General features: G+C 44.9%; 1 protein-coding gene across 1 annotated transcript; it reads left to right on the plus strand.

Moving 5' to 3' along the window:
* The first annotated feature begins 1200 nt into the window (after positions 1 to 1200).
* FAAH (fatty acid amide hydrolase) lies at positions 1201 to 20972 on the plus strand. The gene is made up of 15 exons (XM_081868257.1): positions 1201 to 1510; positions 4854 to 4967; positions 6134 to 6277; positions 7272 to 7405; positions 9486 to 9692; positions 10305 to 10345; positions 11015 to 11139; positions 12529 to 12654; positions 13410 to 13507; positions 14863 to 14962; positions 15364 to 15404; positions 16892 to 16931; positions 18179 to 18287; positions 20558 to 20703; positions 20806 to 20972. The coding sequence occupies exons 1-15, from the start codon at positions 1343 to 1345 to the stop codon at positions 20932 to 20934; spliced, it is 1722 nt and encodes a 573-aa protein (XP_081724383.1). The 5' UTR covers positions 1201 to 1342; the 3' UTR covers positions 20935 to 20972.
* Positions 20973 to 21265: the final 293 nt, after the last annotated feature.

The following is a 21265-nucleotide window of genomic DNA, read 5'->3' on the forward strand; positions in this document are numbered from 1 at the left end:
TGTAACCCGAGGTACCACTGTATAACCTTTTGGTGGACATTTCTTTAAAAGGCTGGGTTACAAAGATAAAACAATGGTATATTAAAATGTTAGTTCTAGTACACATTGTGCTTTTACAAACATATTACTTTGAAAGTGTTTTTGATGGAATCCAAGACATGTTGAAAACCAGAAAGTGGCAATCAGATGCCAGGGGAAAAAAATGTAAAGTGGTTAATTAGCATGCTTTCAGTTTTCATGTATTCTTGGTGCGTATCTTTTTGGCAGAATTCAGCATGCTGTGTTTGGAAGTGTAGAGGGGCTGCATTATGTGGATTATACACACAACCCAGTGGTTTCCAATTAGTGGTCTACAGACCCTAGGGGTCTGTTGCACCATTCACGTAAGAAAAGCTACCAATAGAAATATATATTTTTTCAAAGTCCATGGCTTGGCTTTTGAAAAACGGGGTCCACAGTACTTAGCTGATCAGGAACCACTGCTATACACACCTGTGAAGTTCACTTTACCACTGTACATCGTAGACCATGGGTAGGCAAACTAAGGCCCAGGGACCAGATCCAGCCCAATTGCCTTCTAAATCCAGCCCACAGACGGTCCTGGAATCAGCATGTTTTTATATGAGTACAATGTGTCCTTTTATTTAAAATGTATCTCTGGGTTATTTGCAGGGCCTGCCTGTTGTTTTTACATGAGTAGAATGTGTGCTTTTATTTAAAATGCATCTCTGGATTATTTGTGGGGCATAGGAATTCGTTCATCCCCCCCCCCCAATATAGTCCAGACCCCTGTCCTAGACCTTACCTCTAGGATGCATAGGATATCTACATAGCTGGGGAAAAGTTAGATGATCAAAAGACTCATTCTCATGACCAGGGGAGGAGAAGAGGCTGGGGTTGCTGCACCTTTAACGTAGAAGGGAGAAAATCAGCTGCTGGGGCTTGTTACGCGAGTTACACCCGCTGACATCCCTCCTTCTTCCCAAGTATTAAAGGCGCAGGAGCCCCGTCCTCTTTGGCGTGTGACGAGCCTCGCTCAGCCACCAGAGCTTCCCATCCTCCGCCGCGTTACGGACCAGAAACTTGTCCCTTTCTAAATCGCAGGTGGGGGTTCTCGGGCAGCAGCACGGTATATCCGGGAAACCCGGATTTTAACGGTGCGGGTAGGAGGAAGGCATGAAAACAGAATGCGTTTCCGGCGCGCCGCGTTTGGAGAAATCCGTGTACGAGTCCAAGCCCCTGAATCCTGTATCCGCCCTTTGCGGAGGCCGCGCCTTCCGGAGCTGTCAGCTGGCTGCGGAGGTAGCGGACGAAGCAGTAGCCGCGCGGGATCCTGACGAGGATGAGCGTCAGCCTCGTCTCGGCTCTCTTGTGCTGCTCGGCGGCGACGGTGCTCCTGCTGAGATGGCGGCGGCGGAGGAAAGTCCAGAGGAAGGTGGAAGAGGCGAAAGAAAGGCGAGAGCGCGCGCTGGAGCGAATGCTAAAAGCTGCCCGAAAGTTCAAAGAGCAGGTAGGTGGCGTCGGGCTGGAAGCGGCTACTCGCTGAGCGCACCTGATTCCTGCCTGGGGGGGGGGCAGCTGGAGACACCGAGCAAGGGTCGTCGGAAAACCCCCGAAGCGGAAAGACCGGCTGGCTTTGTCCCCCTGGAGGGTCACGGGGCAGAGGCAGTTGCAGCCCTAACGTCGAAGGTTCCTCCTGTAACTTTAAGGCTGTGGTGAGAAGCCTCTGTCCTCAGTGTGTGTGTGTGAATGCACACACCAAGCCTCCTTCTTCCCAGCCGCTCCCCTTACTGGCCCTATTCCAGCATCTCATTGTGCGCGCGTGCGCGCGATGTCCTCCTTCCCCTGTTGCAAGGTGTTCTTGGACTCTGATATTCAATTACTTTTCCTGGATGGAGGTTGGAGAAGGGGTGTATCTGTGTGTTGCGCGCTGAAGCTAGTCTGTTGTATGAAAGCAATTTTTACATGCATTGCTCTGCTCATTTTAACTTCTGAATCTGTGCACCACTGGTACGTGGCCCCCAGAAGGGGATGGCGGCCCCCAGATTGATTCCGCTTGCCCGTGCTTTAAGGGTTCCTAAAAGGGAGCTGTGCCTTTTCACAGTGCTGTGGCAGAGAGAGAAGCTGCATGGACTCTGTTCTGTGCAACAGTTGCATTTGTGGGCAGAAGTACCTCCCACTAGATCAGGGGTCTGCAACCCGCGGCTCCGGAGCCGCATGTGGCTCTTTTACACCTTTGCCGCGGCTCCAGGGCGGATACTAGCGAGGGGAGGAGGCGCATTGTGCACCCCGACACTCCCCACTATGGCGGGCGCTGTACTGGCTGTGACGTCGCATGAGTGCGGTGCGTGCATTAGTCACGCAACGTCCCGACATCACCTTCCTGCCCCCTGTCAGATCGCGGCTCCGGAGATATATTTGTTTTAAATGTCGCAATGGTTTTGCGGCTCCCAGTTATTTTTTCCTTCGGAAACGGGTCCAAGTGGCTCTTTTTGTCTTAAAGGTTGCAGACCCCTGCACTAGATAGATCTTGACTCATTACCATGTACTTTGTGGCAACTTCCAGACACAAACATGTTAAGTGCGAACTTTAGTCTACAAAAGCTTGTGCCTGCAGAAATCTACAGTGGTACCTCGGGTTACATACGCTTCAGGTTACATATGCTTCAGGTTACAGACTCCGCTAACCCAGAAATAGTGTTTCAGGTTAAGAACTTTGCTTCAGGATGAGAACAGAAATCGTGCTCCGGCGGCGTGGCAGCAGCAGGAGGCCCCATTAGCAAAAGTGGTGCTTCAGGTTAAGAACAGTTTCAGGTTAAGAACAGACCTCTGGAACAAATTAAGTACTTAACCCGAGGTACCACTGTATTTGCCTCTGCTGCCATGGTTTTTTGTGGTGGGAGCGGGTGGGGCTGTGGTCTAAACCACTGAGCCTCTTTGGCTTGCCGATCGGAAGGTTGGCAGTTCAAATCTGCACAATGGGGTGAGGTCCTGTTGCTCTGTCCCAGCTCCTGCCAACCTAGCAGTTCGAAAGCACACCAGTGCAAGTAGATAAATAGGTCCCGCTGTGGCAAGAAGGTAAACGGCGTTTCCGTGCGCTCTGGCACTCCTCACGGTGTCCCATTGCACCAGAAGCGGTTTAGTCATGCTGGCCACATGACCTGGAAAGCTGTCTGTGGACAAACGCTGGCTCCCTCGGCTGAAGCGAGATGAGCGCCACACCCCATAGTAACCTTTGACTGGACTTTGTGGTCCAGGGGTCCTTTACCATGGTTTGTGGTATTAAGAACAGCCAAGCACTGAAATGTGGTAGAATGATGGTGAAGAAAGTTTTGCTTGCTAAACTTATGTGAGTTGGGCTGGGCTGGGCTGGTGACTGAGGTGTCACAATCCAATCAAAGGCTTGGATTTATTTACCGTAATTAACAGTTCAAAATAGATTGAGAGAAAGTGACTTGCTCAGTGAGCTTCCTGAGTGAATTGAGATTTGAAATTTAGTCTCCATGGTCCTACTGTAACCATTACACAACGCTGATAATGATGATTTTTAAAGTATGTTGTAGATTTCAAGCTCAAGAAAGCTTAGGTCGAAGAACTGGAAAGTTCCCAGTGATTTTCAGAAGTACAGCACAATCACATCTTATGTGTGCTCAACATATGGTTGCAAATTCAACCATAAGTGCTCAGTGGTAGGGCAGGGAGAGTGGGGAGGAAGTGTGGGCCACCCCACCCACTGTTCCACTCAACAAGTGGCCTTGGAGTGAGTGCGATTCCCTCGCTAAGCGTGGTTAGGACAGTACAAGACCCTGAAATGCAAGCCACCTACCTGTCCCAGAGCGCAATGGAAGAAACAGTGAAGAAACAATGTGGCCACAACAAGTCCAGTCTCCAAGTAATCAAGATTTGAGAGAGAGAGAGAGAGAGAGAGAGAGAGAGAGAGAGAGAGAGAGAGGAATTTATCAGGCCATGTCATCAAGTGCTCCACTGGCTGTTAATCTTAATGTGATGGACTGTTGGAAGCACTGGTGGACGAAGGTGGGGGTGGGAGGAGTGGGCCACCCCGGGTGCCATCAGGGGGGTGGTTCCATCATGGCTGCCCCCGTCCCCCGGGATGCTTGGCGCTCACCACACACGCCCTGGGACGCCTGTGGTTGCCGCACACGCCCTGGGACGCACACCGCTCAATGTGCACCCCCACAATGCATGCCACGCCCCCATGGGTAGTGAGCCATGCCCCCTGGGACATGCACCACGGCCCCTGGGATGCGCACCAGCCACTCCCCCAGATGTATGCCATTCCCAGTGCTGGAGCAGGTAGCTCCACCACTGGTTGGAAGGCCTTTAGCACTGTCAGTTGTACCACTTCTGTTATCCAAGAAATGGATGCAGTCAAGCCTGAATCAGTCTTGCAAAGGAGGCTGCTCCCATGTTACCAGCCAATGAGTAATTGCATCTGAGAGTTGCTGAAAGCAGGTTTTTTGATCAGTATCTTCAGATCGAGTCAAGTACTCTTTCCAGAAGATTGCATTAGGTTGTGCAACAAAAATAGTTTTAGCAGCATCCATCCTCTTGCTGTGTTGAAACACAAGCACTTGCTTTTATGATGTGGGATTATAGAAGCAGTTGGTGTGAGTCAGCAATGTAGTATGATTGCCAAATATATATATATACAATGGACTCGATCAGTGTTTAGGGGTACTCTCATTTTCCTACTCATATTGAAGTACTGCCCCTCAATGAGGCCAAACTTAGATTCACAAAATGTTTAGGGGTATGTGTACCCCCCCAAAAAGACCCCCCACTGGACTTGATAGTTTTTAAAATTTTTATTATTATTACTATTTCTCCTTCAGAATCCAGGTCATAAACTGGAACCCATCTTGTCTTTGGCTCTTCCTGAACTCTGTGGGAAACTGAGGGATGGATCACTCTCACCTGAGAATGTCCTCTATGCCTACATGGACCAGGTGAGGTGTGGCTGACATTCCACCAAAAGCAAAGGAAAATGAGTGTGGGGAAGGGAATGTGATGGCCAGAGTGAAGTTTTGGCTGGTAAACTGTGCCCTTTATTCAAGGGAATCCAGGGTGAATGTGAACTGACCCCGACTATTGACAGCTTCTAGGAGCTTGTGTTCCTGCTCCCTGCCTGAAAAATCATTCTGCTCCTATTTTCTGGATTTGTTTATTTTCCCCAGTTTCTTTCCCTGCCCACTTCTTGTATCCTGGCTATGAGACCCTACCTGCAGACTCACTGTATAATGTATATACCTGTACAGTGCTTAGAAAATTTTAGGTGCTTTGTAAGTGTTGAATGCTTGAAGGTTTTTGCATCTATGTTATTGTTGTTCATATAGCGCCAATATTGTCCACAATGTTTTGCACTTAATTTGTTCCCTGTGTGCCATTGGGGACTTAGTACTACAGCGGGAACGGAAGTGGTTTTGTCACTCAAGCAAATAAATGCTACATAGCAGACTGTAAATCCTTTGTCTGAACTTCGGTCTGCTGCTCAGTGTGCCAACATGGATTTCCCTTGCATTCCAACCCTGAACCGATTGGTTTGAAAATTAACTTTCATTGGAAAGAGTCCAGAGGAGGAGGACAAGGATAGTGAGGGGCCTGTTGATCCAATCCTATGAGGAAAAGTAGAAAGAGTTTGCTATGTTTAGCCAGGAGAATAGATGGTTAAGAGGCAATATGACAGTGGTCTTCAAATATTTTTATTTATTAATTAATTTGGGTACTGCCCTTCATCTGAAGATAGCAGGGCAGTTCTCAACATCAAAATATAAAATGAGAGCATAAGATACATAATAAAATAAAACAATAACCCCTCCCCTTCACACAAACACATTATTTCATTTTGTTTATTAAACTTGATAAGTTGCATAGATGGTGCAATAATAATAATAATAATAATAATAATAATAATAATAATATTTCTACCCCACTCTGGGCTGGGGAAACTTTATTTCTATTGCTCTAGTGGGTAGAACCCAAACTCCCAAGTACATAAAAGGGGATTTTGACTTAACCATTGGGAAGTATGTCTTAATTATATGAGGTACTAAGCTGTAGAACAGACGACTTTGGAAGGTGGGTTGAACTGATTGCCTTTTCCTGCTTTTCACAGGCCTTGAAAGTGACTAGAGATGTCAACTGTGTGACCGATTATCTGGAAGATTGTGAGTCTCAGCTTCTGCACGTGAAAAGTCAGGGGAAGAAGGGTTTGCTCTATGGCATTCCCATCAGCATCAAGGACTCCATTGACTGCAAGGTACCACCAATCTTGGCCATGGGCAACAATGCCCTGTGCTCATGTGTCAAACCAGTAAATTTGTAGAGAAACCATGTCTTAGAAAAATTGCTGAGGCAAACTTCTTATTTAGCAGAATCTGAGGGGCAGGGTGTGATTGGCAATGTAGCATGATGTCTATACTTTTTGCAGAAATGAGACTTGGATCTAAGGTTGCCATATTTCAGAAAGTGAAGATCAGGGCACAAAGGTTGTTGTTTTTGGCCAAAGTTCTTGACATTTTAAAGCTATTTTTAAGGAAAAGTGGCACAAATAATGGGTTGCCATACATCTGGATTTTCCTGGAAATTTCTTCTGATTTCTGCCTGGACACTGCTTCTGACTGCAGTATTCTGTGTATGTCCAGGAAATTCCCAATGTATGACAACCCTACTTGGATCCCATTTCTTGGGGTCTGATTCATTCAGAATGATGTGCTGTTCCTAATTTGGGGGCAGTTTTTCAGTGTGACATGGCAGTTGCATAGTGCAGCTTCCATAATTTGATGTGATGATCAGTCTTCTAATTGCTTTCATATGTGTCAAGATCCAGCCCCATCACTTGCAGAAGATCCTCTTTCAAGTTGCATTGTAGTAGGAGATATGTGTTTGGTTGTGAATGCCCTCCTGCACATTGTGGGGCATTATCTTTTGCTGGGTCAATTCCTTTACAAAACCTATTGCTGTGCTAGAATCCTGTGTGGAGGGGAAACCCTACTGAACAGTGGCAGTGGGACTGACCTGTTAGCCTTCTAGTGTACATGTTGACATGAACGTAGCCATGTTGGATACAACTGATACTTGCTTCAAATTTCTCCATGGAAAAAACTCTCCATCATCAGGAATATTACTAGCCAATTCAAATGGGAAAGAGCATTGTGACTTATATTGCAGGCAGCATTACTGTTTGATATATGAAGGATCTGGGGTAGGAACCAGATATCTTAACTCTGTTCTCTTCCCCACCCCACCCACAGGGCCACGACTCCACTTTGGGCCTGGTGAAGCATCTCAACCTGCCTGCAGCAACAGATGCGGTTGTCATTCAGGTGTTGAAACATCAAGGAGCAATTCCATTTGTAAAAACCAATGTTCCCCAGTCTTTATTGAGGTAAATCATATAACGCCCCCTTTGCTATATTTCTGTGTGGGCATTTACACAAATAACAAATACTATGAGGAAAGGAGTTGAATATGGTTCACCTGAAGAAGAGATAATTCAGGGGCAACATGACAGCCAAATGTTTGAAGTCACATACTTTAGATGGTAGAGCAAAGTTTTTCTTATCTGTTGATCCAGAGCTAACAGGTTCAAATTAAATGAAAGAGGATTTTGGTTGAACATTGGGAAGGACTTCCTGATGGTATGAGCTATTCATCCGTGGAACAGATGGCCTCAGAAAGGGGGTGGGCTTGCCTTCCTTAGGTAGTCACCTAGACTGCTTAAAAAACCAGGTAGCAATGGATTTCCTTGATCAGTAGTGGGCAGCTAGATGACCTTTGAGATACTTCCCAGCTCTGATTCTATGCTTTAATGAAGTTTTATTTTTTGTAAGTTAATTGAGCCTCCATTAAGGAACTATAAACTACACTTGTTTCTGTTCCTTTTGCCAGAGAGTAGCTTTCGTTCAGTTTATTTGCTCGAGCCTGTTACTCTAGGAAGAAGAGTAAGCGAAAGAGGGAATTTATACTCTCTCCCTTTGTCTGCTGAGTGGTGCATATATCAGAGGAAACTTCTTACTTTGCATGCTCACAATACTGTGAGTGTCAAGAATTCTAATATCAATAACTCCAGTCTATAGATATTGTGCATTGGCAAGAGGTTGGGCTAGATTACTCTGATTCTTTAAACTCAATAGGTGTTTTCAGACATCAGAAGCCTGGGATGACTATGTGATGTGTGAAAGCACTTTTCTGCGGATAAATAGAAGATGAAACAAATGCTGTCAGACAGAAGTTATGAACTGAATGCTGCAAAACTGCACCCATATGGTTTAAAATGGGCCTTCTAGAAACAATCACAAATGTGGGGTTTTTTTTGTTCTTTTAGGCATTTAAACTGTTGGGCATTGTTGTGATTGCAGTGGAGTGTGGCAAGTGGTTTTGTTAGCTAGGCAACAGGAGTTTTCCAGAGTTCTCTATAGCTTTGTTTTCTCTTGAAATCAGCCTCTGAATAGCTGTGGAATAGTTGCTTCCTGCTTGTCAAGTGGTAAATGACCCCACCTTCTCTCTCAACCCACTGTCCACCCAACCCTTTTGTTGTGATGGGCAGCTCTGTGGTAATGAGAGGATTGGTAACTTGCATCATGCTTCATTAGACAATTCCTGATTGTTTCATTTTGTTGGTGTTTAAAAGGGTTTGTTCTGACTCCATATTTTGTTAGGTGCCTCATGAATTCTTGTGATTAAAGGGCAGGGTAATATCTGAGACTGGAACATAATGACAGGATTTGTTTATTTTATGCACTGGATTTTAATTCTGCCTTTCTGCCAAGGCACCTGAGGTGGGTTACAATTTTAAAACACTAAAACTACAACATTATATAAAAAAGTACAATGGCAGAATCCTCTTGAGCCACCTGAGTCAGTGGTATGTGTGCTCCGCAGCCTGGTCTCCCTCAGTTCTGCCTTCCCTCAGTGCACACCGGTCTTCAGCAGCCCCAGGGAAGGTGGGAATCAGGTGCCCTGACAAGCCTCTCAGGCCATTACTGGTTCTATCAGGAGCTGATGGTGTGTGTACTCTCTGGCCTAGTCTTCCTCACTTTTTAGTGTGGCGGCACCTACACTTTGGAACTCCCTGCCTATTGATATAAATCAGGCACCTTCACTTTATACTTTTTGGTGCCTGCGAAAAGCATTTTTGTTTAGGCAAGCCTACCTGGATGTTTAGAAAGTTGATGCAAGTTTTAATCTGTTTTTAGTCTATTGTTATTTTACTTTTTGAAAGTCTTAGATTGTTATTGATTCATCTTATGGATGAGTTTATCCTTTTTTTTGTAAACTGCTTTGAGGGTTTTATCCAATCAAGTGGTGCATAAGTGTTATGAAATAAGTAAATGAATATATTTATATAGGGGGTTGGGCAAGGGAGCTGCAGCCATGTCACGGATTCTATCTGGGATAGGGGGCGGCAACGTATATTTGACTTAGCTGTGGCTTAATCACCTGACTGCCTTCTCTTGTATTTTTAGCTATGACTGCAGCAACCTGATCTTTGGTCAGACGCTCCATCCTCTGGATCATTCCAAAAGTCCAGGTGGTTCTTCAGGAGGCGAAGGTGCTCTTATTAAAAGCGGAGGATCCATCCTGGGCTTTGGTACAGATATAGGAGGCAGCATTCGTATCCCGGCTGCTTTCTGTGGAATTTGTGGATTCAAAACCACAGGTGGCCGAATTAGGTACAGTGCAAGTTTGCAGCCTTAAAAGACAGCATTTAAGCTTAATATATATATATATAATCTAAAGCCTTTCTTGGGGGCTGGTGGGGGCTGTTCTTCGCAGGATCTAGGCTCATTGTACACATAAAGGCAGAAGACTCCCAAGAATCAGGCAAGCTGTTAACCCTTGGAGCAGAAAGCTACAAATTTAAGTTCTTGCACAGGCACTAAACTTGTTGGGGAGTTCTTTCTTTCTTTCTTTCTTTCTTTCTTTCTTTCTTTCTTTCTTTCTTTCTTTAACTGATGTGCACTTTCAAAATGGGCAGCAATCCTATGCTCACTTATCTGTGAGTAAGTTGCATTGAACTTAATGGGATTTACTCTGCCAGTCTCTCAACTTTTCCCTGCTTGGACAAAAGGCCTTTTGAGATTTTCCTTTAATGGGATGCGCTAGATTGCTGGCTAAGATTTATCCCTTCTTCAGTGGAGAGAACCCTCAAAGGGTTGAGAAGCAGCATCTCTGCTGGGGTCTGGGAATAGATTCCCTGTTAGAACACAAGGGAAACTTAGGTGTTGGAAACCAGCAACCCTTAAAGCTGTGCTGAAACATATTCTCTGGTGATCTTTTCACAGCAAAAAAGGAGTTATACCAAGCATTCGTGGGCAGAAATCAGGTTGGTGATTATCATTTGCTTGGAAAGAGTGAGATGTCTAGGTGGTGGAAATGTGGTCGTTTTGAATTCTTACATAGTAATGGGTTAACCCAACTTTATACACTTTTTTAGAACAACAACAACAACACACTATTGTGTCATCCTTTTAAAAATTGCAAAATGAGTTCTAAAAACATGCTGTTAGGGATGTGTGTTGATATTTTGCTGTCATGTTGAAGTAGAAATCTTCAGTCCTGAGGACCAGAAGCTTTTTTAAAACTGAAGTGATTTTTGGGTGGCAGCAGATGTGGAAATTCTAGCAAGAAAGGTCTCTGAGCTGAGGTCTGCATGTAGCCCACACTCTTCCTGTAATAAATAACTGACCAGCTTCTTCCATAATTCCTTTTATAGTAGTATTTAATTTGCTTTTCAGATATCACAGGTTATTTTTAAAGGCTTCAGTTTTCATTGTTTATTGAATGGTGAAGAGATTCTAAAGGGGTGTTAGACAGCAGGGCAATTTGTTATGAGTTAGCTTTTACTGGATTTCTTCTTACTTGCTTTCTGTGGTGAAAGAGCTTCAGTTAGTGCTCTGATCCCCATGATGCCTTGCTCCCAGAAGTGTTTTCTCTGTTTTGAAGGACGATCCTATTGTCAAGACTTGTTGTTCTCTTTTATTTTTTATTCCAGTGACTGCTGGCATAGGGCCAATGGCGAAAGACGTTGACAGCTTAGCTCTCTGCTTAAGAGCTCTCTTGTGCAATGAAATGTTCCGGCTGGATCCCACAGTGCCTCCCCTCCCCTTCAATGAGCAGGTGAGAGGGCTGAAGGAAAAGGTACCCTCCTTTTTATGATAATCAGATGCATGGTGAAAGCAGTAACATTGCTCTGCCCTTCCTTTTGGGCCACTTCCAATATGTGGGATAAAAAAACAACACCTTCTGTACTGATGCTCAAGAGTTTAACATACAGTATTCACTGCTGACAGACACACATTTATTTAGTTGCTGAACATTGGGGGGAGGGGTTTGTCTAAATCCTTTACCCATGCAATCTGGCTATGATTCTATGACTAGCCCCAAACCTGGGATCTGTGTGTACAGCACAAACATTTGCAGTGAGTGATCCTTCATGGGCACAGCTTATATATGCATGAGGGCTGCCTCTCTGCAGATGTCCAGGCTGGACATGGGGAGGAGACGGGGCTAGTTGGCATGGACCCCCTTTGTACCTTGAAAGAACTGGGGTGACTAAGGTCTGAGAGGAATAAGAGTGCTTTCCTTGCAGTGCAAACCTTGAGCTTCACAAAATGGAGGTTCTGGTGCTCATTTCTATGGGGAATGTTATATCCTCTGCCCTAGAAACCTTCACCCTAATCCCAGGTGTGCTGGAGTGTGCTGTGATGAGATGCAACAGGCTCTCTTCATACAGTCGGAGGATGCGTTCCATAGTAGTACCTCACACAGCATTGGCACTTTAAAGTAAGATCTAGCATGCAGCTCTGGCTCATATTTTAAGTTCTGCTGCCATCCCAGATTGTGCAGTTTATTAGTCTATTCCAGTCTGGGGGGGGGGGTGCCTGTGAACATTGGACCTGTATTCCTGACTGTCTGTGCTGAGGGCAAGGGTATTGTGGGGTGAAAGAGGTTAAGAACAACATGTAAATCCTTCTGGATCAGACCGGAAGCCTCCCTAGTCCTCATCCTATTCCCACAAGCTTGTGAGGGAAAATGAAGGGTCCTACTTACATGAGAAATTGCATAATGGTGTTCTTCAGATACATTCCTCCCTACAGAAATGGGTAGAAAATGGCACAACATCTCCTATTGTGAAAAGTAGACTTGTGCAGATGTAGTGCAATCATTGCTTAAGGTACACTGGGAATTCAGATTTTCAAGATGCTTTCTCTTGGCATGGATATGGGATTATTCTGAGAAAGATCATTGACTAGTAGAGAATGGGGCTGCATTCACATCATAGATTTGAAGCACAACCCCGTCCCCAAGAATCCTGGGAGCTGTAGTTTAAGGGTCCTGGGAATTGTAGTTTAGTGGCTGGTGAACTACAGCCCCCAGGATTCTTTGGAGGATAAGATGTCGACACTTAAAAGCTTGATCTAGTGCATCTGTCTTTAAAGACTCCAAAATGATTGTTATGTTTTGATTTCCAAACTGTTCTCTTAACCTTGTGATCATTTTATCTAGGTGTACTCCAGTTCTCAGCCCCTCCGGATAGGTTACTATGTCACAGATTCCTTCACTATGCCAAGCCCTTCCATGAGACGGGCTGTACTAGAAACCAAGCAACTTCTGGAAAAGGCTGGCCACACGGTATGTATCTGTCTCCACACCCACAAACACCCCCCTCCCCACCAATACCACCTATTGAAGGAATTCCATTGATGTCCTGGGCAAGAGAAGACGGGGTGGCTAAGAAGTAGAAAGGAAGGAGTAGAAAGTCAGTCATATTTTAATGAAGAAGAAAAAAGTCCTTAAATGTGTTTCCTTTTTCCTTTTTTTCTGGTGCTTTACATCTTAAAGAATGAGAACTCAGAATGACCAGTATGCCATGATAAGGTGGAGTTGTGACTTGCTGCACTATGCTAACTTTAATGCCTCCCATTTTCTTAAGCTTATCTGCTGATCCTAGACCTGAACATGGACAATACATGATGATTATTTGTGTCTGGCTTTAGACTTGGTATTCCTCACTGCTCTAACCTCAAGCATAGCCGCATATAGAAATCTTTCATTTAAGTGGGGACGGATATTTTACTTCTTTTCTTTTCACCACATGATTTGGGGAGAAAATTTTGAAACTTGTCCAATTCCTCTAGAATGACAGAATCTGGGCAGTAAGAAATAGCTTCAGTTGAGGGTTGTTTGAAAGAAACAACATCTGCCTCCTTCTCTGGAACTTGCTGTAGTTGTCACTGCCAGGAAGGTTGGCTGCTGTTCTTGCAAAATGCTTTCCATGAAGAATGAATGAGTGATTTTTTAATTTTTTTTGCAAGTCAGAAGTTTACCTTTGTATGGCATTACACAGAGAAAGATTCTCATCCTGCACTCTCACTTTCCTTTTCTAGCTGGTCCCCTTTAAGCCCTGCCGCACAGATGATTTCATGTGTAGCATTTCTGCCAAGGGCTTGTTTGCTGATGGCTGTGCCACTTTTTTAGAAGGCTTGTAAGTATTCCTGTATGTATAAATGCTGGCATGTATATATACACCCACACCATTAAACCCCAAGAAGAAGAAGAAGATTGGTTACTTACAGTGGTGCCTCGCAAGACGAAATTAATCCGTTCCGTGAGTCTCTTCGTCTTGTGGTTTTTTCGTCTTGCGAAGCACGGCTATTAGCGGCTTAGTGGCTATTAGCGGCTATTAACAGCTTAGCGGCTTAGCGGCTATTAACGGCTTAGCGGCTTTAAGAAAAAGGAAACAAACTCGCAAGAACTCGCAAGACGTTTTGTCTTGCGAAGCAAGCCCATAGGGAAATTCGTTTTGCGGAACGACTCAAAAAACGGAAAACTCTTTCGTCTTGCGCGTTTTTCGTCTTGCGAGGCAACGGCTTTCACCATCATGTACTCATCAGCAAGATCCTGCTTCCATTTTGCACATTGGTTACTTAGCTAAGCATCTCGCTGATACCTTTCTTGGTGAGGTCACTGCTTCTTCTTCCCTTTCTGTTCTCTTTATCCTGCTGTGTTTCAGAGTTCTTTCTGCTGCATGGTGGACAAGGGGAATATTATTATTATTATTATTATTATTATTATTATTAATAATAATAATAATAATAATAATAAATATTTATACCCAGCCCATCTGGCTATGTTTTCCCAGCCACTCTGGTCAGCTTACAGTATATATAAAACATAGCAAAACATAGTAAAAAAAAAAAAAAAAGCAAACCATCAGGATTTTTACCTGATGCAAATAAAAGGTTTTTTTAAAATGTTATTGTACAGCATTTTAATTTCCATTCTGTCCTTTCTCTCCCAAGAGTCAGGATGGCAAACAGGAGGGCAGCAGAGGAGTGTGATCAGACATACAGTGGTACCTCGGTTTTCAAGCGTCTCAGAAGCCGAACATTTCGGTTTTCGAATGCCGGAAACCCAGAAGTCATGGCTTCCGTTTTCGAATGCACCTTGGAAGTCAAACAGCTTCTGCTACGTGTTTTTCAATTTTCTCAATGGAAATTGCAGACGGCCCTTTGTGCCTCGGTTTTTGAACGTTTCGGAAGCCGAACGATCTTCTGGAACAGATTACATTCAAAAACCGAGGTACCACTGTAAAACAAAAACATTAAGGACCACTGAAAACATTTTTGAACAGTCACATACTCTATATGCAACATATAACCTACAGGGAATGCCTCTGCGTGCCAGACAAGAAGGGATCTTTTTGTTAAGCGATCAGTGTTCCGTTCTGAACATCAGTAGCCATGGCTGATGGTTCTGTGGAGCTGAAATTGCTGAAGGTTTGGATAACATAAAATTCACTCAGGGTTGTGTAACCTAATTGTCTTGGTTGCCTTTCAGCAAAGGGGAGTCTGTGGATCCCAAAGCAAAGGAATTGGTGCTTCTAGCAAAGTTGCCAAATTGGTTTCGAAGCCTCCTATCCTGCATTGTCAAGCCAATAGTAAGTTCCCCTTCTCTAGCTGCTGTCTTGATTTGCTGAAGAAGGCAGCCTATTTTTGAGGAGGGATTTTTTTAGTCCTGGTGAATGGGCAACAGTTCTGATTAGCACTGCATTTCAGTGCAATGGAATGCTGAAGACACACTTCTTTACCTTTGACTTTGTGTGCTTTCAGGATCCACTCTATTCCTGTGACTGCAGTTTTTTTAAAAAACAGTTTTTAATATTTTTAATTCATGTAACCCACCTTGGGACCCACTAGTGAAGGATGATTTATTTACTTAATAATAAAAAAAGAATGTTATACCTCCTAAATGGAAGGTACACTTCTGTTTGAGCATAATGTGTTTATGTAATGGGCATTTTCAGCTCAAATCCTATCAGTCCTTTCTTTGTTTCCTTAGAGTCTTCGTATTTCCAAAATGCTGACAAGCATAAATGAGAGGTAAGGCTTCAGGATGGGAGTGTGGTGGGCTTACAGCTTTCATATGCTAGCATTGCTAGCAGCTATGTTGTTCATGTCCCATTTGAACCCCCAACTGCAGTGGAAAGACGAGAACGGCAACGATTCCCACTTGTTTCCTCCTTGAACTTGGTTCTCCACTTTCCCTGCCTGCTGTGGCAGGCAGGTCACCTGGTCTGCCACACAACCTGGGAGCAAAGAGTCAGGAGATGTCATTGAGGGTGGAATGGCTGGGAGGAGCATTCACTGATTTCTCCCCCCTCCCCACATGCTACCTGATCTAAGTAACTTCTGTGAAGGTCCAGGTGATGGCTAGTTTCCAGTGCTTGCAAATTTCAGCATAGATCAAAGCAGATTGGGGTTGGCTTTTCATATGGCCTCACTGAGTTCTGGTGCAGCAGTCTTAGCAGTGCAATTCTGTACATGCCTACTGAAAAGTAGTTCCTTTGGCTTTTCTGGAAAAATGCAGTCTAAATTTAAAATGTATAATAGCTGCCTTTTGAAAAAAAAAGCATAATAAATTTAATTTTTAAAATTTAAAAATGCACAGTAGTATATTAAGGGGGTGAAATGCAGTTTCTAATCGCTGCTCCCTGCTGCCCTTGTGGTGCAAATATAGGTTGGTGCATTTAGGGGGGAACTGAGGCGGAACCTAGGAAGGTGCTTAACCCTCCCTGGTTACTTTTTAATTCCTCCTCAGCAAATCTTTAAAATGGGAAGTGTCAGGGAACTGCCATCGGAGAGACAGGTGGTGGACAGGCTCCAGGAGAATAGGAGAGAATCTGCAGCAGAAGAGGGAACCAGCAGGGGGAGTGCAGGAGTCACAGCGGAGGGGAGGCTCTGGGATGCTTCCAGTGAGAGTAGTGGAGAGGTAACGGGACCCCCGTTGGGAACTCCCACCCTTCGCCGGAAACTGTCACGCAGAGAGTCAGGAAGGCGCATGTCCGTCAAACAGCTTTTATGTTGGCGTAAATTCCGTAGACGCCCACTGTCAGATTCTACCAGCGACTGACGGAGTCATGCTTTGGGGGCTCCGTTAGTGCATCGGTTTGGATGACCAGCCAAACCCCAGAGGGATCAAGCTTTTACGCACAAGCAGCTCATTATCCCATCACAGGAAGCAACCCTGGTCACTGGAGGGTCAATGGATGTGTGACCTAGTTTGATGGAGGCACAGGTGGATTCATGAGCATGAATGGGGTTTTGTAGCATTCATCCCTTCTTCCTTATGAATGCCCCCTCAGTCCCATATATGCTACCTTAGCAAACCAAATATTGTTGGGGTATTGTGTAGTTTTGCCTGTAGCATAGGCCGTGACTAGCTCATGTGGTGGATTACAACCCCATCATCACCTTTGGCCATGCTGATGGGAGCTGTAGTCTGCCACACCTGGAAGGTACAAACGATGAACATAAAGGCTGAATTCACCAATTTCTCATTCACCTGCAGCTTCTTTTTGAATTTTCAGGTCTGTGAAAGAGCTTTGGGAGCTTCACACAGAAATTGAGGTAATTTCCTTGTAGGGTTTTTGTTGTTGTTGTTAAGAGTATTTCAAGCTCCATAAATGTCCCAAGAAGTTTATGGGAAAGGCTATTATAACCTTTGTCAGCCTTGGACCAAAATCTTCCATCCTATGAGAAATGTTACAATATCTGTTTTATTTCAGATTGTAATATGAAAATCCAGCCAAGTTTCTAGGCTTACTCACATAGCCTTCTGCAGCTGTTTCCCCCAGTAATGTACCCAAGTGAGGTCTAGTTCTGACATAGCTTTATACAAAATCTTCCTTCCGTTTTAAATAACGCTGTACATTGAAATCAGTATTAAAAGACATTACTGGAGTGTCTGTCCTGCAAAGAACATCCTTGGAGATAACTGAGAGTTACAGCTGCAGTCATGAACTTCATTTGGTCACTTTGGCATCTGAATTGCTCTGTATCATCTTGGTCCACCCCAGAGCTTTAAAAGTTCTAAAGCTCTAACAGAATACACACTCAATCCCTGACTTCTGCAGATAGGGCTGAGAGAAAACACCCGTCTTACACCCCAGGGAGTCACTGCTGGGTGAGACCAGATGCTTGACTTAATCTAACATCCAAATGTGAACATGTGCAGAGAAGAGGGACTGCATATTTTGCTCCTGTGGCCACATCTGGTAGAGAAGAAATTGGGTGGAGAGGACCTATGGAGGCTGATCCCAATATGGCAGGTCTTGGCTGCTCTCCAGAGTTCTGAACTGTGTCCTTGAAGAGGACTCAAGCTGCAAGGGCACTAACAAAATGGCTTGCTGATGATTCCTTATCAGAAATTGCTGCTGCTTTCCAAGCCCCCCTTAAAATGTCATCTCTCCATGTGGCTGCAGCAGAAGTGACAGTTGCAGAGGATTTTAGAAACATGCAACTTTAAAGGGGCTTTATCTTAAAGTAAGGCTTTTGATTGCTGCTTTTTATCACAAGCGAGCCCAAAGCAGTTGATTCCTGCTTCAAATTCTGTGCGACTCCAGGGTACTCTCCTCTCCCCAGCATCCCCATTTCTGCTGCCTTGGAGAGAATGTCATTATTCTCATGCTTGATTTGATGCTTGGATCCTGCCACTCACTTAACAGGAATTTTGGGTGTCGGGCATGCTTAGTTCTTCCGGTTAGATTCTTGTTTGCTGCCAGTCATGTGCAGCCACTCATGCTGAAGTATGCCTGTTGCTGTTGCTGCTGCTGCTGTTTTTTTTGTTTTTGTTTTTAACTATTCTCCCCTCTTAGGAATACTGCCAGGAATTCATTGGTGAATGGAGGAGGCTAGACCTAGATGTGGTGCTTTGTCCTGTCCTGGGTCCTGCTTTTAAGATTGGGTTCCCTGGGAGGCTCTCAGGTAATTCCACATTGCATGGGAAATGAAGTCTCCAGAGGGCACTGGTATATGTTGGAGTACTTTCATCTATACTGCAACTTGCACTGCATTCTGATGCTCTAAGCCAAGAATGGTCAACCTTTGTGTTCACAGAAGCCTCTTTATTGTCCAGACAATACTCTGGGGACTAGATGTACAGTATATCTATTTGCACAACCTAACCCCCTTTTATGAGTAAGTGTGGCTTAGCAGCAATAGATTCCTACTTAAAAGGCACATATGCTTGGGTGATGTGTAGTGGCATTCATGTGCTTGGCAGAAGATCTTCTCAACCTGAGGAGGAGGTTGATGGTACTTCTGTACTTCTAACTGAATGTACAAGACAGCATTGCAATAATAATAATAAAAACCCTGATAGGAAATACATTCAGTGTATTAGTACTTCTTCTCTAAGTCACTGTTGAGTAGGGAATTGCAAACAAAACATAATGGAGAGCAAGTATCTCTCTGGTTGTCTTCAAGCATTCTACATTAGTGGTTAAAGCAAACACTCAAGGGAGGCCATTAGCTCTGCCTCCCTCCACAAGCTTGGAGAGTGAACTTCCAAAGTGGAGAGCCTCCTTGTCAAAGCTTCTAAAAAACCACAGAGAGCCTATCTGAGTACAGGAGGCTCACTGCTTCTGAAGTTTGGCTTCCAATGCATGGCAGGTGACTGGAACAGCAACCAGGCAGAGGTGAGCATAGCTAACCTGGTCATTGCTGCTGTCTTCCCTCACCTGTTGACTAAACCTTAATGTAGGATGCCTGAAGAGGGGCTTTTGTCATGCAGCCTTGGGAAATGGTTTCTTTGCTCCAGTTTTGCTTGTAAGCAGTTTTCTTTAACCACTCCTTGACTGAAACTTGATAGTCACCAGACCCAAGAACAGTTGTCCTTTGCCTTTCTTTTAAAGTAGCCCAAGGCTCAGCTGGGACTTACATCAGTGACTGAGGAGCAGTCAAAACAAATGGATAGTTACCAGGATGCAGCACTGGAAGCCAAAAGAGAGAGATCTCCCGGCTGCGCCCTGCCTTTAACGGGCAGGCCACACCCCCTGACCGACTGGATTGGTTGGCCCGGCCATTGACGCAGCTGGGAAACCCCAATTGCACAGGGCTGGCCACCCACCCTTTGCGCACGGGGAGGGATGTGAGAGCCTGCAACACCACCTCCTCTTATGGCGGAAGTGGCCTTACCAAGCCCTTTGCTATGAGTGCATCTGATGTTGCTCCATCTCCAAATATAAATGTAGAAATGCAATAAGATGATCCAGGCCAAGTCAGCTGTGCTAATAAGACATTGTGTAGCAGCATGCTTTAAGGCAGGGTGGGGTAGCTGTGCCCCTCCAGATGTAGGACTACAACTCCCATTATCCCTGACCATGCTGACTGGGGCTGATGGGAGTTGGAATCCAGCAGCATCTGAAAGCCCATGGGTTCACAGCAACTTGTCACAAGGGCTACAGCTGAGCTTGGATGGGTGGGAGGGTTTTTCCCATGCTAGCTCTGGCTTTAGAATAATTGCGAATCTATACCCCTTTTGTGAGAGCAAGTGTACTTGTGTGCTGGAGTAATTGTGTAGATGAGAGTTTGCAGTAGTGGCCCATGTTCTTGCCAAACACCTGCCTCAGTTGCATGGTGGCAGTGCTAGTGTAATTCAGCTTTGGTGGTGTTCGACAAACTTGTTGCATTAGCACGAGGATAACCACTGGTGCAATGGGACTTCTCACCCTTCTTGCCCCATGCACCTTCCTGAAATATGCTCCGGGGGGTTGGGGAAATATTTAGGACAGATTTCGGGGGAGGAGGAAGAGAAAGAATGAGAATATTATGCTGCACAAGGAGGAACCCTTGTGCTGATGGAACGATTGCTTAGCGCTACATTGATTACATCCCCTCATGTGTTCAGTGGGTGCTTCCCCTGTAACATTTGTCAGGGCCTTACTATGCATGGGCCAATCTAATCCCATGGGAAGTCTCCAGAAAGATGTTGCAGTCTCTTATTGAGGGCCACTGGCATGGAGAAGTCACTGTATGAAGTGGCCCATGTTTCATTGCTTGAGAGAAGTCTTGACTTCTCCAGTCGGTCTTCTCACCAGTAAAAGGAGGAGGAGGAGAATCTGTCACGTAGGACTCATAGTGGTGAATCGTAAAGCACTTTCTGCTGTAGAGGGATTAGATAAAGTGCCAAAGAGATTGGACCAGGTGCCCTTATCTATACTTACAAGTTTTAACCTGTCATTTTGACTCTGCAGTGGGAGCCAGTTACACCATCTTGTATAACTACTTGGACTTCCCCGCCGGGGTGGTGCCTGTCACGTCGGTGACAGAGGAGGATGAGGAGGAGCTGAAGAGTTTCAGAGGGCACTTTAATGATATGTGGGACAAGGTCTTTGCGAAGGTTTGTTGCCATGTTGTGTTTGGAAGCAACTGCTTTGTAGTGGGCATCAGAAGCCATTATTTGGTAGGGAAAAAACCTTATTGCCTTGTTCTGTCCCTGCAGGCAATCCAAGGGGCTGTGGGACTCCCTGTGGCCGTCCAGTGTGTAGCTTTACCATGGCAAGATGAGCTGTGCCTCCGGTTCATGAAGGAAGTGGAGAAACTGACCCGAGAGAAATCAAACAAGAATTGAATGACATATTGCAGAAACTGATATGACAGGAAGCTGCGGCTTGTCTGTGCCTATTTTGATTAAATAACTGAGGTGCTTTTGTGTCTGGTGGTCATTTGTGGGCTTGCTGCAGCAACGCAGCAGGTTCATCTTCTTTCAAAACTTAATACAATGCTTTTTGTTTGTAACAAATTAACAAAAAGGTTCAAACTAGAAAACCACAATTATCAGTGAAACCATAGCAGTCAGAAAGCCAGAGTTAACTGCTGACAAAAGCAGAGCAAGAAAAGTGGGGAGAGGCACAATGGGAAATGCCCTCTTCTAGACTCCCACTGCCAACCTAACATCTGTA

Source organism: Podarcis erhardii, assembly GCF_964252035.2.
Source record: "Podarcis erhardii genome assembly, chromosome: 6".
Lineage (NCBI taxonomy): Eukaryota > Metazoa > Chordata > Lepidosauria > Squamata > Lacertidae > Podarcis > Podarcis erhardii.